Source organism: Aulonocara stuartgranti, assembly GCF_965226115.1.
Source record: "Aulonocara stuartgranti genome assembly, chromosome: 3".
In the NCBI taxonomy this organism is placed as follows: domain Eukaryota; kingdom Metazoa; phylum Chordata; class Actinopteri; order Cichliformes; family Cichlidae; genus Aulonocara; species Aulonocara stuartgranti.
Window position 1 is genome coordinate 55,294,436 of NC_138941.1, and position 18,792 is coordinate 55,313,227.

General features: G+C 39.2%; 1 protein-coding gene across 1 annotated transcript; it reads right to left on the reverse strand.

Annotated features, from left to right (window-relative positions):
• Window positions 1–334: 334 nt before the first annotated feature.
• Window positions 335–13,226, reverse strand: LOC309703128 (NLR family CARD domain-containing protein 3-like; the record flags this gene model as incomplete). Its single annotated transcript, XM_082527838.1, has 8 exons — window positions 335–858; window positions 1,034–1,080; window positions 6,707–6,880; window positions 7,928–8,104; window positions 9,393–11,241; window positions 11,386–11,581; window positions 12,710–12,788; window positions 13,222–13,226. The coding sequence occupies 8 exons, from the start codon at window positions 13,224–13,226 to the stop codon at window positions 335–337; spliced, it is 3,051 nt and encodes a 1,016-aa protein (XP_082383964.1).
• Window positions 13,227–18,792: the final 5,566 nt, after the last annotated feature.

Sequence of the window (18,792 nt, forward strand, 5' to 3'; positions counted from 1 at the left end):
AGCTGGTTGTGAACTGAGCTTCAGAAATACACAACATACTGATATTCTCTGTGAAAAGCGCTACATAAATACATTTTACTTACTGTGAAACTTTGAATGGAAAAAGACAAAAAAACAACATGTGGATTCTGGAACAATGGTAGCTTCTATCTTTAAAGGACCGAAGAGGAAGAAGTTTACAAGGAATCATTTAGAACAGTTTAAAACATGAACGGATTGAATCCATGAATCTGAAATCATGTTTCTGAATGAAAGAGACAGACATGTACAGACTGAACTATCTCTTGAACAGCCAGAGTGTTTCCCTAACAGGAGGACACTCTTTACATTTAACTCAGCACAGACACACTGAGGCACCAGAAGACCTGAACCAAAATCCAGGATAAAGAGGTTCAGTGAATGTGGTGTTGAAGGTGTGGATGTGGATCAGAGTGTCTGAGGAGACTCTGTAGAAGGACAGAGTGCCAGCAGGACAGTCCACATACACTGCTACTCTGTTAGAGACAGAGGAGGCAGAGGATACTTTGCTGCTATTGTGCCAGACAGAATGAGACCCATTATCAGAGCACCTCAGACTCCAGGATTTATCATTTTCTCCAAACACACAGTCATCACTGTCTCCTTTCCTTTTGACACTTCTGTAACTCACTGCTATCTCAACCCTTCTTCTCCACTCGACCTCCCAGTAACAGCGACCAGTCAGACCATTTGTACACAGCAGCTGATAACAAACATCAAATCTGTCTGGATGATCAGGATATGACTGAACCTCGTCCACACGTGTCACCTTCCTGTTGTTGTCAGACAGTTTGAGGTTTGGGTGTACCGTGTTTGTGTCGATTGTGAGTTGACAGGAATCTGATGGAGAGAACAAACACAATCCAGCTGCAGTTATTGATCCATCATCTGTTCATTGACTGACACTTTGATGATGACTCCTGACATGAGAGATGTGAATGAGTTATGTGACAGTTTGAAGATGGTTGAATGTGTGCTGCTTTGTTTTCATGAATCACATTAAAAGCACACTTACACTTCCTCAGACCTGGTCTCAACCATTGGGTTCCAGCAGGCTCCGCCCTGAAAGGAGGAAGATGGTCAGACTTTCAGCATGCACACATGGACATTACATGGTTCTCATACACATACTGTTATTTACACACAGATAAAGGAACAGTCCAACATTTTCACAAATACACTTCAATCCATACGTGGATCAAACTGCTGATGATTTGGACTGATCCTGGATCTGTCTGTTCTTTGAAGAAGTTGTTGGATTGGTTGAGATAACAATAAATCCATAGATTCAAAGCATGGCTCCACTACTTTAGTGTTCAGTGTCTTAAAAATAAGAAGAGCATTTCAATTGAAAATATATTTTGTGACCATGATAATCCTTCAGTTCTCCTGACTACACAGCAAATTCAAAAGTGTTAAATTTTTTGGTGTTAATAGTCTTCTTGCAAAAGTAGAGTTAATTTTACTCTAAGGAGAGTCACATTCTTTTAATGTAACTCTGAGGTGTAAAATGATAGTAGTTAAAATCGAGTGTTAAAAATGAGTGTTTCTCTGTCAAATCTGGAGGTGTTACAATGGAAACATTAACTCTTGACCTCTTAACTCTGAACTCCTACAGGGGCTATGACACCAACAGAGTAAATTCACAGACTCCGCCCTCAGCACGGCTCCAATCGAAGCTGAAGTGAAGCCGTTTCAGAACATTTTGCTCTACATATTTGAGTTGTTTGCCATGCTTGGTAAGTCATTTTTTCAAAGATTGTTTCAATTATTATTATGAGCTTTTACTTCTGTGGCTCTTTGGAGTTGAGACAAAGCTGTGTGAAAGGCATTAGCCATGTTGCTCGGTGATAGCATAATATTCTGTTTTAGCTAGCTGAAAGGTATTGTCTGCGGGCAAATACCACAGCCTTGAAAAAAAGTTCGCATGTGAATTTTCAGTCAAACCTTTGGTCAAATACACCTAAAACAATGTCTAGAATGTGAAATGTTGGTATAATGGTGCTACTTGAAGCCTGAAAACGATCGCCCATAAAAAAAAACGAGCAAACAGCAGTAGCAGGCGTCCTGACTGGGTTCTACGTTAGCATAGATCCCTCCAGAGTTTTGTGCACACGGTTTAGGTAAAAATGAAAAAGGTTGAGGTTTTACATTTAGTTCAGTATTACCTGTTGTCTGTGTCTTTGTCTTTTGGGAAAATACTTTACACAAGTAATGGCTAAAAGAGGATTCCTTTTTTTTTTTTTTTTTTTTTTTACTGTGCTGCAATTGTTTACTGGATTATTTGTGCCATTAATTAGTGTCAACTAATTTTTATTCGATCTCCACACAGGATATGCTTGTGAAGATGGAATATGGGGGAGAGTGGAAGTGCGTTGAAGTTCCACAAAGGGATGAATGAAGGACATGCATATTGTATTGAAGAAATAAGTGATGAGAATGCTGTTATTTGCATTTACCATGTCAGACCTTTTGATAAACAAAATTCTAATGAAAGTGAGAACATGTACACTGTTACATCTTTCAGAAAATGTTTTGAAATTGTGGTGCACAGTTCAGAATAAATGTTTTTCAAAAACCATTGCATCTTTTTAGTAAATGTTTATTTCCAAAAGAAATTTCTAGAAGTTCAGAACAGTAAAATTCCCGCTTTTTAGAATGAATTAGAAGATAACTCTTACGTAGTTAAACTAAAATACTCTTTGAGAGTTAATATATAAACTCTTAACACCAAGTGTTAAATTATCAACTCCAGACAGATTTGGTGTTTAACACTAAATCAGAGTTAACGTACCAACTCTCCAAAAAGTGTTAAATTAACACTCTCTGGTGTGGACCCATATAGACACTTTAATAGTGTTGAAATCAAATCCGACAGTGTTAATTTGGACATGCTGGATTTGCTGTGTACTTTTAGTGAGATGTGCTTCAACTGGAGGGGAATCATTTGTATTATTAGTATTATTATTATTATTATTATTATTATTATTATTTCTAGTACTACTACCAATGTTCCCTCTAATTTTTCACGTGTCTGAGCGAACACACAAACTCCCTGAGCGGTCCCGTGGACCACTGTGAGCGACATCAGACGTGTGACTGTGGTCACGCCAACATCGAATCCATCCAAGTTACATGGTTTATTAAAATAATCAAATTACAGCATTTACATTTATGTTAGACTACTTTTAATTAACTTCTTTAGCCCACTTACAATGAAAATTAAAAAAATATCTTGTTCATGACCTGTGTAGTGTGTTAAAACTATTGGAAGTAAAAATAACTTGAACTCCAACTTTGAAAACACAACTTTCTTTCTTTTTAAAAAAAGCTCTGACTTGTATTATGAGTCTGTGGTCTGGGAGAGAGTCCTGTAACTCTCTGTCTGCCAAATATAGTATATAATGACCAATGCTGGGCAATTAATTATATAGTTACTTCAAAAAAGTAACTCAGTTTGGCAAACAAAGTTTTTTGCAGCTATTTTTTTAAATGCAGCCAAGGCGTTTTTAAATAAACATTTCAAACTATTTACAGAACAATGAGCTGTTCTGAATTAAATTCGATGCCACACAAATCATTTGTGCCACTGCAAAAAATAATTTCTGTCCACTATGAGATAAAGGAAAAGAACAACAGCCTGATACCTGCAGGCCTGACAACAGGAGATGTATCACTCCTGTAACACCTGTAACATTCAGCAGTCGCCTCATTGTTCTGACACACCAACGAAACTATTGACTACACTACACACTAACTACACAAGATTTGCACTAAACGTCTCAAATCTCTCACATCTCAAAGCACCGCCGTCACTCCTAAAACTTCCCCCCATTTCTTAACAACTAGATGCCACGTTGCCATATCATTTTTTGATTGGTCGACATACTTTTTTGGACGAATAGGAAAGGGATAGGGGCGTGGAGGTTTTGCTCACAGGTGGAGAGTGCTTTCGAGCCTTTTTTCTTATAAAACGCAGTTTTTACCGTTTACTCCTGCAGTAAATATAAACAACAATAGTATTCAGGAAGAAAACCAAACATTGCATATATTTTAATCACAACTCTCGTTTTACGTGGCCTATCAACACAATTTAAAAACTGGTATAAAGTCCACACTTTTTCCGTTAATTGTTCCGTCTGTCCTGCTCACATTTCCAATGGTTGTACACGTTGTCATTAACGTGGTTTCACTCCACATCAGCCGCTTTGCTAGCTAAAACACCGGTGTCGGCACATAAGGACGCTGTCATAGCCTGTCAACCACGTTGATTAGCTGCATATATACGAATCATTGACTGGACTATGGGATAAGGTGGCATCGTTCTAATCCCATATGGGAGCAGCCAGTCACTTACTGACTAACACTGCAAAACAGAATTGTTAAAGTATTAATTTTAATTTCAATTCAGGTTTTTGTTGTGCGCAACACAGATTTTCTGTGCGCAGAGACCGTGCCAACAGTGCGCAATTGCACACGTGCGCAGCTTAGAGGGAACATTGACTACTACTACTACTACTAGCACCACATATTAAAAGACAAATGTGGGTTATTTGCTACTGCCTTGAAACAGTAAATTAATTTCAGACTGAAGGGAACTGAATGTTATCTTGGAGTAATCAGGACCCTACACCCCCCACAGAGGGACAAAAGGACCAAAAAGAAAGAAGCCATCTATGTCCACTGTGAGCGACCATCTTTGAACAGAGGCGGGGGTTTACGACAACAACTGTCTGCCATCTATAATCCAGTTTTGAGTTCCCTCCCCAGACGCCTTAACGCCCACTCACATCCTGGGCCATCTGACCTCAGGAATTCACATAAGGTGGGGCCAGGTTTCACAATGAGCTCACCCGAAACTCTGGCTGATTGGGACCCACACCCGTTTTCACACCTTGGGTCAGGCGATTAGAGGATCATCAGGGGGTCCTTTTGTCCCTCTGTGGGGGGTCCCTCCCACTGGGTTTAAATCTGGGACTCCCCACCATTTGACCTTAGAACTGAAGAAGCTTCTCGAATGAGAGGTGAAACGTCTTCAAGCAACTTCAAGAAGTCCAGACGCTTTATTTTGCAAGCTCCTTTGACTAAGATGGACTGCCAACTCTTGAGCCACGATCGCCCCTAATCTCTCGCATCTATAACAAACTGTGCAGTGTAACCTCAGCTCCCCTTGAAGGCTTCAAATCCACATGAGAGGAGTTGCGGATATCTATGTCAGATGACGTTTGGGATTCTGTCCTTACTCTTGTCAACTCCACGTCACTCTGCGCTCACCACTCCCTATTACAATTGAAAGTAGTCCATAGGGCCCAATTATCTAAATCCAAATTAGCTAAGATTTATCCTAGCTAAGACCCTCACTGTTACAGGTGTGGGTCTGATGATGCCAATCTTGCCCACATGTTTTGGACCTGCCCTGCCTTGCCAAATTTTTGGAAGGAGATTTTGTGCACTCTGAACAAGGCTACCAGCCTGAAACCTGACTCTCAACCCCCTACTTGCTTTCTTTGGTACAGTGGGTCAGGATCGATAAGTATATTACTGGGGCAAATCATCGGGTGCTGTCCTTTGGTTATCTCCTGGCTAGGCATGCCATTTTGATGAGGTAGAAGACTGCTGCCCCATCCACCCATGTTCAGTGGCTTGCTGATCTAATGTCGTGTCTCAGTCTTGAAAAGATCCACTGCTCCACCCAGAACCAAAAGGGCACATTTGATAAAATCTGTGGTCCTTTTCTGACAAACTTCTCTAACCTTCAATTTAAGAACATTCCGCTGACTAACAGATTTTCTTCTTCCATAGAGGTTTGATGTGTGTCTGTGTTTATGGGAATGTGTTGCAGCTAACTTCTGTGTGGTTTGTAAGGAAAGTTTTTGCTTGTATCAATCTCCCTCCTGGGTTGTAGTTTTTTTTGTAAATTTCTTTTAACCTTTGTTCTAACAGTTCTGTTTTGTATTCAATGTAAACAGTTTTTGTGTTTCCCTTATCTTTTCTTTTTTTGTAAACTGTATCCACAATCACTCGATGAAATATTGTGAGTAAAGGTGTGTTGGAACATTATATGACTTCCTGTCATTATGTTGTTATGTGTTACACTGGTCCTTCATATGGTTTTTCAGTATTGAACAATCTCCAGTCTTGATGGGATTGTTCTCATAAATATCTTCTGCCACCTTGGATGGCTCAGACAAGAACAGCTGGTTTATTTTCCCAGCTTCTTTCTCTCTGGTATATCTATTCAGGCGGTTAACCAAAGCTGTAATTTGTTGGGATTTGTCATGTTTGGGAAGTGTATTATATTTCTTATGCAGCCCTTTCTTCATCACACCTGTCTGAAGCAGAAAGGTGTGATGAAGAAATTATTTTTCTTTAAGAAAGGTACTTTCTTAAAGAAAAATAATTTTTTAAAACTTACTTACTTTTTTAAAACTTACAAAGAGATCTACCCAAATATTGAAAGAAAGAAATTACATTTATCACTGCTCTTATAAAAGTTACTGCAGTACACTTTCATAAATATCTCATTATTAATTAATTAAATAATTTACTTGTGTTTTTTAAACTAGTGTCCTATTCAGAATGAACAAAAAATGGTTCTGCATTTGTAATTTGTAACATAATGTCAATTAGTAACTCAGTGAAGGACACAGGAAATGTATCCAGCTCCTCCTCTTCTATCAGACATTACCTGAGAGTGTCCAGTTTCCAGCGTGGATCCTTCAGTCCAGCTGACAGCTGCTTCATTCCTGATTCACCTGGATGATTGTAGCTCAGGTCCAGCATTCTCAAATGGGAGGGGTTGGAGCTCAGAGCTGAGGCCAGAGAAGTAAAGCCTTCCTCTGTGATCAGACAGCCCGACAGACTGCAGACACACAAAACACTTCATTAAAGACTTTCACAATTTATTTATTTATTTTAGTGGAGATACAATGTTATCCAACCATCCATGAAGTTCATTCTAGCTTTTAAAAGAAAAGTGACCAGTCACACCTGATAACGCCTCTTGTGTGAACTTGTTTAATAATACACATCTGGGTCATTTCATTTCAAATTACCTAATGTTTATTTTTACATTTTCTGCTCAACTAGCTCCGATTTTCAGAAAAAACCTTTACGGTCTAAAGTTTGAGCATGTATCATGAGTGCTATGGAACTTTATCTACAGAGATGTTTGGCAGTAGCAATTCTAAGAAGCTGTATCTGTGCATACTGTTCAAATAAATGAATGAAAGCAACACTTTTTAATTAGAGCGTCGCATCCAGTCCATTAAAGACCTTGTCAGTGACACCACCACGAACCTTCATCATCTTTTATGACTGTCTTTTTTTTCCCACTAGTTTTGCATTTTGGCTATGGTTACTTCTGGTATCATGAGGTGATACCTGGACCCTAGTAGGATAGCATAGGTAGTCCAACTGTTTTGATTTGGGATCAAATACTTGTTTCCCTCAATGGAATATAAATCAAGCTATTAATTTTGTGACATTTTATTTCTGAATTTTTGGTTAATATTCCTTACTGTGTGAAGTTTGCGTGTTAACCCCATGTTTGTGTGGGTTCTCTCCAGGTACTCTGGCTTCCTCCCACAGTCCAAAGGCATGCAGTTAGTTGGGTTAGGTTAGTTGTTAATTCTAAATTGCCCATAGGTGTGAATTTGAATGCCAATGGTTGTCTGTCTCTATGTGTTAGTTCTGCGTCAGGCTGGTGACCTGTCCAGGGTGCGCACTGCCTCTCTCACTAGCTGGCTGGGAAAGGATCCCCCCACTGACAAGGATAAGTGGAAGAGAATAGATGAATGGGGTGTGTAATATCAGCAGTTATTAAAGCTTTTTCATCATCCATTTATTTTCTTAACCTATTACTAATTTGTTAATTCTGTCAGAAAAAGAATGAAACGCTTGATCTCACCTGAGAGTTTCCAGTGCACAGTGTGGACTCTTCAGTCCTTCAGAAAGAAGCTTCACGCCTGAATCCTGCAGGTCATTGTTGCTCAGGTCCAGCTCTGTCAGAGTAGAGGACTGGGAGCTGGACAGCAGTGAGGACAGAGCTTCACAACTTCTGTTTGAAAGGTTACAGCTGCCCAGTCTGAAAGACAATATTTTTAATCAAAGTAAATCGCTTTAGTTGTTGAACATACACACAACAGAATATCTCATCATATTTTATTTAAGAACTTAAAATTTAAAGATTGTTAGTAAAAGCAACATTTATTCTGTCTAAATTTAAATAAATGAAGGGCCAAACGTTTTAGTGTTAAATAGTAGTAATTTGGTTTGATCAGCAGGAGCTAAAATGGCTTTTTTTTCAACAAGCCATTTATACAATATAATACAACTTAATACAATATAAACAAGTTTAATATTGCATATACTGAATATCTTACCACTGTGACAGTCTTACACTTTAAATTCTGACTACACCCATGCATAAGCTACATAAGCTACAAGTGCTACATAAGCACTTGTTTTACTTTAATATTTTCTATGCTCAGAGTTAAGTTTATTCCTTATTTTAGTTAGCTGTTTATTTAGATGTGTGAAGGGAATTCAAAAAGTAAGAATTTCATTGCTATGTGTAACCACTTGTGTTTTGCAGTGTATATACTGATACATTTCTTGAATCTTGGGGGTGCTCAGGTCTTGAAGGGAAGGTGGACTGAACCTAATCACCTTCTCAGCAGAATAATTCACAGGGTGCAAAGTGTCCATATTCTTGGCAGTGATTTGCTGTACCTTCTCGATTAAGGAAGATGGGAAGATGGGGTCTGCTGGGGGTGAGTGGTGCTTTGTTGTAACTTGGAAGACGCAGGAGTTTTGTGTGATGTTATAAAAGACATGCTGTGGCATCTCAAGGGCAGAGCTCTCATGACCGTATAACTGTGATGTTTGCTGTCTTTTTGCTCTCATGCATGCAGAAATAAAAGGCTTGACCGCTGCTGATCGCACTGCAGACTTTATAAACAGAAAATTCCACAACACCAGTCTCATGTGATGCCTTCAGTTACACAGGAAGCAAGTGATCCAGCTGCAGATGGGAGCAGGATCATTCACCTGGCAGAACTTGTCCTGCAGCAGAGTGGGACTTGCCAGCCACCGCCATTATTTTTAAATTCATGAATCTAAGTTCTTCTTTAAAATCTTTTCTCTTATGAATATAAAAACACTAAGCACGGGGGAACTTCATTCACGCACTTGACACAACTGAGATCTGACAATCATTTCACTGAACAGAGTCACAGTTTGTGTAACCTAATATACCATTTGTGTTTTAATTAATTGATCACTTTATCTATTTCTAATTGTTTTGGCCTAGTGTGTTGTCAATTTGAATCAGCATTTAAAGAAATGAAAGTATAGGCAAGATATTTACTCACAGAGCTTTCTTGGAGGCTTTGACCACTGGCAGCAGCCTCAGAAGAGCCTCCTCTGAAGCAGAGTATTTCTTCAGGTCAAACACATCCAGATCTACTTGGGATGACAGTAAGATGAAGACCAGAGCTGACCACTGAGCAGGAGACACTTTATCTGTGGAGAGACTTCCTGAACTCAGAGACTGTTGGATCTCCTCCACTAGAGAATGATCATTCAGTTCATTCAGACAGTGGAGCAGATTGATGCTTTTCTCTACAGACAGATTCTCACTGAGCTTCTGCTTGATGTACTGAACTGTTTCCTGATTGGTCTGTGAGCTACCTATCTGTGGCAGCAGACAGGATGTCTCCTTGTAGAAACTACTTGTAGAGTCTCCTTGTAGGAGACTCTGATTGTTATGCGGTGAAAGACCCAGGAGGAAACGGAGGAACAAGTCCAGGTGCCCATTTGGACTCTGCAAGGCCTTGTTCACAGCACTCTGGTGGAGAGATTGTAGGTTTGGTTTGTTATGGGAATTACGCCACTTTGAGATTGTTTGTTCCTCTTCCAGCAGATTGACTCCAGAGTTGATGAAGGTCAGATGGACATGAAGAGCAGCCAGAAACTCCTGAACACTCAGATGGATGAAGCAGAACACCCTGTCCAGGTACAGTCCTCTCTCCTCTTTAAAGATCTGTGTGAACACTCCTGAGTACACTGAGGCTGCTCTGATGTCGATGTCACACTCTGTCAGGTCTGATTCATAGAAGATCAGGTTTCCTTTCTGCAGCTGATCAAAAGCCAGTTTTCCCAGAGACTTAATCATCTTCCTGCTCTCTGGACTCCAGTGTGGATCTGTCTCAGCTCCTCCATCATACTTGACTTTATTCAATTTGACCTGAACCACCAGGAAGTGGATGTACATCTCAGTCAGGGTCTTGGGTAGCTGTCCTCCATCTCTGGTTTTCAGCACATCCTCCAGAACTGTAGCAGTGATCCAGCAGAAGACTGGGATGTGGCACATGATGTGGAGGCTTCGTGATGTCTTGATGTGGGAGATGATCCTGCTGGCCTGCTCCTTATCTCTGAATCTCTTCTTGAAGTACTCCTCCTTCTGTGGGTCAGTGAACCCTCTGACCTCTGTCACCATGTCAACACAGTCAGCAGGGATCTGATTGGCTGCTGCAGGCCGTGTGGTTATCCAGAGGCGAGCAGAGGGAAGCAGTTTCCCTCTGATGAGGTTGGACAGCAGCACATCCACTGAGGTGGGCTTTCTAGGGTCAGATAGGATTTCAGTTTTGTGGAAGTCCAGAGAAAGTCGACACTCATCCAGACCATCAAAGATGAACACAACCCGGAATTTATCAAAGCTGCAGATTCCTGCTTCTTTGGTTTCAATAAAGAAGTGATGAACAAGTTCCACCAGGCTGAACTTTTCCTCTTTCAGCACATTCAGCTCTCTGAAAGTGAATGGAAATATGAACTGGATGTCTTGGTTGGCTTTGTCTTCAGCCCAGTCCAGGCTGTATTTCTGTGTACAGACTGTTTTCCCAATGCCAGCCACTCCCTTTGTCAGCACTGTTCTGATTGGTTTGTCTCTGGTCTCTTTGTCTTTGGCTTTAAAGATGTCTTCTTGTCTGATTGTTGTTTCTGGTCTATCTGGTTTCCAGGATGCTGTTTCAATCTGTCTGACCTCATGTTCATCATTGACCTCTGCAGTCTCTCCCTCTGTGATGTAGAGCTCTGTGTAGATCTGATTCAGAAGGGTTGGGTTTCCTGCTTTAGCGATCCCCTCAAACACACACTGGAACTTCTTCTGCAGCTTAGATTTGAGTTCAACCTGGCTCCAATGGGCGTCCTTAATGAAAGTTTCTAAAATAAACAATGGATAAAAATAATCATTCATGGAAAAATCAAATGCACATTTTGATTACACGTTAGTCTATCACTTCTATTCTTTTTTTAAAAAAATAATCAAATTTAGCCAGCTTCTTAAAAACTCAGAAATCCTCTTACTGGTCTTTATAAGGTCAGCAAGTTCATCGTGCTTCATTTTCCTCAGGAAGTCCAGTGTGATGTTCACAAAAGCCTCTCTGCTGCTCCTCTCCTCACCCTGCTTTAGACTCTCTTGTTCTGGGTAATCAGAATTTAGAAGCTTCTGGAGTTTCTTCAGTTCACTTTTCACAAAAGTGATGATGTTGTCCTCCAGGACCTGGAACAGAATTTGATATGAAAACCTTAATCAGCCATAAACATTGATTGGTTAGGCAGTGAAAAAAGACAGGAAAAAACTAAAACAAAGCAGAACAAACGAAAAGGAACAAGAAAAAAAGAAAAAAAAACCTACGAATTTTCAGGACATAGAGAGATGTGTGTATTAAAAAAAAAGAGGACAACAGAGGAAAACCACAGTGCATCATGTGGAATCCATCAGCAGCTTTAGCTTATAGTAGCATAATTTAAATAGAGAGTGGTTTTAAATCAACTGCCCTAATAATAAGCTCACGCGATAATTATTAAAGGGAAGTTGGAAAGTTTGAAGACTAATCCTAAAGTTAGAGGTCTCGTTCCTGAATCAGAACTAGAAACTGGTTTGAAAGGACAGTGGCCTAACAGCTGGAGGTCCTGTCTCCCATTCTGTTTTTGAAAACTTTAGGAAATACAAGTAAGCCATCAGTCTGAGAGACAAGTGCTCTGTTAGGATAAGAAGGTACTATGACCTCCAATATGCAGCTGCTGGAACATTTTTTATATTGTGGCACAATTATTACTGTCACTGTCGACAGTAAGAGCTGAGGTCATTAGTATTGATTAAACTGTACCCACAATCCTTCAGTGCAATGTAAACTCTGGGCTATATATTTTCCTTTTGAAAAGATCAGAAATATATTGATATCAGTGCTGCAGCTGACCAAAGTGAGACTGCTTTCCAAAGACCAAGTTTTCAGTGTTTTCCAGTTATCTATGTGGCCCACATAATTCAGTGGACACTCCCAACACATGCACCAGTTGAAGGATAACATGTAAAAGTAGGCACTGGTACAGATACAACAGCATAGTCCAGCATTCTTTTGGCAGTTTCAATTTTTATGTTTTGTTTCTACACAGTGTTGAGTTGTGCTTACAATTGTTTTCCACCACCAGTACTAAAAAAACCATTCACATGGACCATTACTGCTAAGGGCCAAAAGGATTAACTATAAATCTAACATATTATAGCACAATGATTAGAGAAGGCAGAGATCTGACCACCAAGTTTCTTTTTAAGGACAACTGACATCTCAAGTCACAACATGGACTTGGCTGTGAAAGATGTAAAAGTTGTTGAACATGCACAAACCCTAAATATGGAGTCCAGCTGTGTTTGATGCTCCTGGGCAGACTGACTACTGGGAACCTCTGAGTGCTCCTGGTCCAATCTGTGGAGGAAACATGAAGAACATGAATAATACAACAAAACAGTATAAACAGCTACCTATGGGAATGCTGGTCCTTGATGTCCTACAAAAACCACTTCCACCTGGCTCTGAGAAGGTTCTCTGTGGTCTATGAAGACAGGTCAGCGACTTCCTCTCAAATATACTCTTATTATCTTAACACCAGCAACACACAACTTAAATAATGGTCTCCATCCAAACTCCCTGAATCAAACATGACAGGCATTTTTTGTTTTATTGTTCTGTCATGTCAGTATGTTTTTAAAAACATACTGCTATAAAAATATACATAAGTGAACAGCAATGCAATCAAAGACTTTGGATGACTTTTTTTTAAACTAATCGGTCAAGACAAGCAAGGGTCTAAAGCTTGGAGAGAGAAACTATACATAAAACCGATCTCCTCTGAACCAACGCCATAAAGTAAGAGACCTGGGAGTGGTCTGTGACTCAGATTTCAATTTCAGGTCTCATGTGTCACTAATTCTGACTTTAAGTCACCTTAAAATATTTCTGGTGTGACAGATGGAGTTACACCATCAGTCACACAATCATCTAAAGTCATCTAAATGGACTTTAGATGATTAAATTAAAGTCCATTAAATTAAATTATTTTATTATTAAATAATTTTTCAGATTTTTAAAGCATTTCACAGTCTGTTCTGGTATGAATGTCTTATATGAATCAGTTCACACATGAAACACCTGAGTGGAAGCTCCTGCCTACACTGTGTTTGAAGCAAAGCACAAAGGAGACACTTGCTGGAGCAGCTGGAGTCCTACAGACACTCAGCCTCTTCACTACAGAAACACCTACAACATCCACTCTTTACACTCTGACTGTTGTGTTTGGGGAAACACTCCAACACACACTGCGTCACATATGAACATAGACATGTGTGTGAAAAAGAGCTGAGCTGACATTTAACATGATGGAGGATTTATTCACAGACACTGAGTCACAACAACATTTAGACACACATTACCTCTCTGCAGGAGAACAGGTGCCTGATTTAAAGGGAATTTCAAAACCCTTTGACTGGTCACTCTTTAAGGACACACAGCTGGGTTCAGGTTCGTGTTTCCGTTTAGTTCCTCGTTTCTTCCTGTGAATAATGATGGAGCAGTGATGTGAGTGCTGAGCTGTGACATGGAGAAGAGTCATGGACAGTTAGAGATGGTCATCTCACCTCTGAGCTTTGGTCTGGCTCTCATGTTCCCCACACAGAGTGGTTTTAGAGGGAGGGACTCCCTCCTCTCTGTCCTCACACTGATCCATGCTGCTGAATTCAAATCCACGTCAGCTCACACAAACCTTCTACCTTCACCTGCAGAGGAAACACAAATCATTCATGTGCACATCAACTGAAATCCTCCTTTCCATCATGTGTGCTGTCCAAATATCAGCTGCTTCTTTCCTGCTTCATCTCAGTGTCAGCTGAATGTAGTCAGACAGCAGTGTGAGGCAGAGGAAGCTGCCATCAGCTGCTCTACTTCTACTATCAGTCCAATAGATGGATTTGCCATGAAGCACACAGGATGCATTCACTGATGATGGAAAAATTATTTACATTTATTTAAATTTTATTCAAATTCAGTTGATTTTTTTTTGATATAGCACTAAATCAATACAGTTCCCTGAAGGTTTTTTTTTTTTACACTGTAAGGTACAATAGTACAAAGAACCACACACTCAAAGTGTGTTTGATCAGATAACTGAACCAAAAGTTAATTTTCTGGCTGGTATTCAAAACCCTTGATGCTGATAATGTGCAGGCTGAGAGCTGCAGGCTTTTTTCTTTTCAAACAAACTTTATTGAGATCATGAACAGGACAACAGGTCTGGATAACAATGGTGATCAGGATCAGGGAGTTAGAGGAGGATTTATAGAAATGTTGATCAAAGACGTTCTCAGAGCTTCTGTAGAATTATTTATAACAAACAGTTATAAATAAAAGTTAGTCCTGATTTTAGACTCATTAACTGCATAGACTCATATGGAAAACTATTAAAGTACAGCTCAGAGCTTAATGCATTCAGCAAAGTATGAGGTTGAACTAATATACCAGAAAGAATAATCTAAATGCAGTCATTATTTTACAGCCTGAATGAAACATTTTGGATTTTACTGCATCAGGTTCAGTTCATTTTGTTCCGGTCTTTTTCTTTGTGTCTTGTTTAGTTGGGCATCTGGCTGCCAATTACTTGTTATTTAATGGTCAGGGAGGTAACCATAATGTGAGAATTCTGAAGTACTCTGTATTGTACGTTGCACTGACACGTTTGTCTAGTGAAAATACTTTTGAGGGAATTTAAAGTTCACATTCTGATGTGTAAAAACTTGAAACTTTCTAACTCTGTCAAAGCTCAGATCCAAAGTCTGTTGGAAAAGAAGTAGCTCACACAGGGTGTTTATGATGATTAGTGTTTGAGTCTAATAGCAAGTCAGACTGCACCAACAGAAAGCTGATAGACAGACCAAGATCATCAAGACATAACACCATTAGAATTACCAGTCTATTATTTACGTGCAGAGATCACAAAGTTATTCACCACAGACATAAAGAAGTTAGTCAGAAACCTCAAAGGTAGAAAATATTATAGAGATCCCTGAACACAGTCAGGTTAGAAGAAGCAGTTCCTGGGCTGTTCCTTAAAGTCAGAATATTTCTTATTTCCTTAATAAAATATTCTCAAAATAATTTGTTTACATTTCCCCCCAGAACAGCAACTTGTTCATCTGTTGCTTTCCTAAACTCTCCTATGAAAAAGGATAACAGTCAATTTAATTTCCCAAAATTAAGAGGTACAGTTTAGAAATATTTCTGTTGTAAACTGTTCAGTTTTACTTTTTCACACTAAAATACAGAGATCAAATAACATTGTAAGATTTCTGGTTTGAAGCTATATTTAAAGAAGTGCTTTTAAAAAGCAAAAGAAGTGCTTTTTTGTAAGTATTACCATTTAAATCAATTAAATTGTACAAATCAATTATTTCACATTGGTACAATATTTTCTAAAACTAACAATATTTTCTAAATACTCATGGATGCTAGTAAATGGTCATAAACATCAAAGAAAGGGTGAACATTTATTTTGACTTCTACAGGAATATTAATTTGGTTGCTATGTAATCATCTTTAAATAGTTTGAGTGATTAAACAACAGCAGAAAGTTAAATATAGTAACTTTTGTTTGGTGTAATTCCATCAGTCTGAGTCACATTTAAAATGTAAAACCGGTTCCACCGCCCTCTAGTTGTTTGTGAATACTCTGTTGGACCAGCGTTTTTGACAAAGCACTTTTAAGCAGAGGACAACATCTATGATCTATAACCAAGATACAGCTATAAAAACTTTAACTTACTAAGTCACTTTTTCTTGTTGCATTTAGTGTGTCAGCGTTAGCCAGGAAAATATTACAAGCTGACTATAATGGAGAGTCCGGAAATAAAAACACACACAGTTTGTCGTGTGAAGAAATCAATCATGAGATGAACAAACAGTAAAGTTCCTAAAGACAAACTGTTACAGGAGAAAACAAAGCAAACTTACAGTTTCTTCAAACACACACACGAACAACAAGCTCCACTCCAAACCTGGGCACTAAACACGGACACACAGGTGAGCTGCTTCCTGGAAAGAGGCGGGACTCTACCTGAAGCTCAGCACAGGTGGGAGGGGGGAGGAGGCAGATTTTCAGATGAGCTTCTGAATGTTTAACTTTGTGAGTGAGATTTAAAGTAGATTCAAACTTGTCTCATTTCATTATGTTATTCTCTGACAGATTTTTGTTCTTATTAAAATAAAAAAAATGACTTTGTATCTTTTAACAAATTCATGATTACCAGTAATATTAGTACAAGATCAACCGCCACAGCTTCATGTGTTCATTCTTTAAATATGTCGTCTGACCGCTCAGACTGAGCCTCAGTCAGAGCAAAGTTCACGTGCTGTGTTATGGTGGATACTCAAAAACAAAGCAAAGTTTTACTGGTTCCTTTTCTTCAAAGTAATGGAGAATGGTACTTAATTACTCTCTCGAGTAAGTAATTTTCTATACCTGGGCTCAAAAGCAGAGGTGAAAGAGTTCATGGCTCATTATATTTAGCCTGCCCTTTTACATGAGAGCTGCCTAATCTGTCAATAGATTTTTCTTATTCTCAATGATTTTCAGCTCTAGTTGATCAGGACAGGTTTGCTTTCATTGTGCAAATACAGTCTTATTTACTTCTATTATGTTTGAGGTTTCTTTCAAAACAGAGGTTTGCATTTTAATGGATTTAATGATTTGAGTAACTTTATATGATTCAAAATTCAAAATAATAATTTCTATCGTCTCTTTACTCTAATCCAGTTGGGTTTTTTTGTTGTTTTTTTGTTTTGTTTTTAATGGCATAGAAAATTAGAGGTGATCAACCAGTATTTTTGAACAGACCAGGAAGGAGGAGACAGAGTTTTGGTTGTGATTTCTATTTCATCATTGTGGTTTAGATTAAAATACAACCTTTAGCAATATTAACCAGTTGTGGGTAGAGAAAGCTAAATATAAAGCAGACAGACAGACAGACCAAGAATACCTATAACACCATCAGAATTACTGATAGAAAAATAATTCATGTGCAGACACAAGTTATTCACATTACAGAATTAAATGAATTGATGGACACATACAAAAAAATGATATGAAAAACCTTTGAGGTATAAAATATCATAGAGAAATCTAAAATATTTACAATAGAAGAGTAGAAGTGGATCCTGAGCTGTTCACTCAAGTCAGCATTAGTTCCCTTTATCTTCCATCATATTCGTGAGAAAAACAAAATGTCTCACGTCCTGTTCTGCTCTTTCAGCTCCATCAGTTTCTGTGACGCCTCAACCATCAGCTGTCAGCAGAGGAATGTTTACCTGAACACTTCTTTATGTCTGAGTGTGCCACAGTACGTGTGCGACTGACTGTTGACCAGGTTAATCAAATTATATTCCACTGAGTTCTTTCTGTTTTACACCCATTCTTCTGGTTTTGTGTGTGTGTGTGTGTGTGTGTGTGTTCCTGTTTAGCCATCTTTGTGAGGACCAAAATCTGCATTCTACTATACTTGTGAGAACCAGCAGTCACTTGTGAGGACACACAACCCGGTCCTCACATTTTTGAAGGCATTTAAAGGCATAGGTTAGGGTTAGGGTAAGGGTTAGGCATTCATTTTTAATGGTTAGGGTTAGGTGTGTGTGTGTGTGTGTGTGTGTGTGTGTGTGTGTGTGTGTGTGTGTGTGTGTGTGTGTGTGTGTGTGAATAAATGTGAGTTGCTTTTGAAGGAAAGCATGAACAGTGTGGATCAAACTCTTCCTGCTCTGTAGGTCCTCACCTCTGGTGACCAGGCCACAATAAAGTTTCAGACCTGATCATCTGGACACAACCAGCTCATCCTTGCTAAAATGGTTCAGATCTTTACATCTGAATATTTTCAACTAACATAACAGACTCAGTTCACTGAGTGTGATGTAGAAGTATTCTAATCAGGACAGAGTAGGGATGGGTACCGGTATCCGGGGCCATTATGGCACCGGTTCTGACATAAACGGTAGTAACCAGACCGAAAAGCAGCGCACATTTCGGTGCTTTATTTTCCTGAGATGTCATACACTTTAGATTCTAGCCAATCGTTTTACGTTTCCAAGGATAGTAGGCGGGCCCAGGTACATAGGTTATTTTAGAGCAGAGCTACAGATTAAAAATGCCCAAGGCGAAGCGGTCAAAGTCTGGCTGTACTTTACAGCGAAAGATGCAAACTCAGCAGCCTGCAACAAGTGCTTTAAGGTGATACTGTGATACTGTCAAAGGAGGTAACTCCTCGAATCTGACGACGAACCTGGTGACGTATAGCATTTTGTTAAAAGCCGAGAAATGTACGGTGGCCCTGAGAGGCCAAACGGACTGCAACTTCAGAAAACACTTGCAAAAAGAAAAATGCTGCAAAAAGAAAAA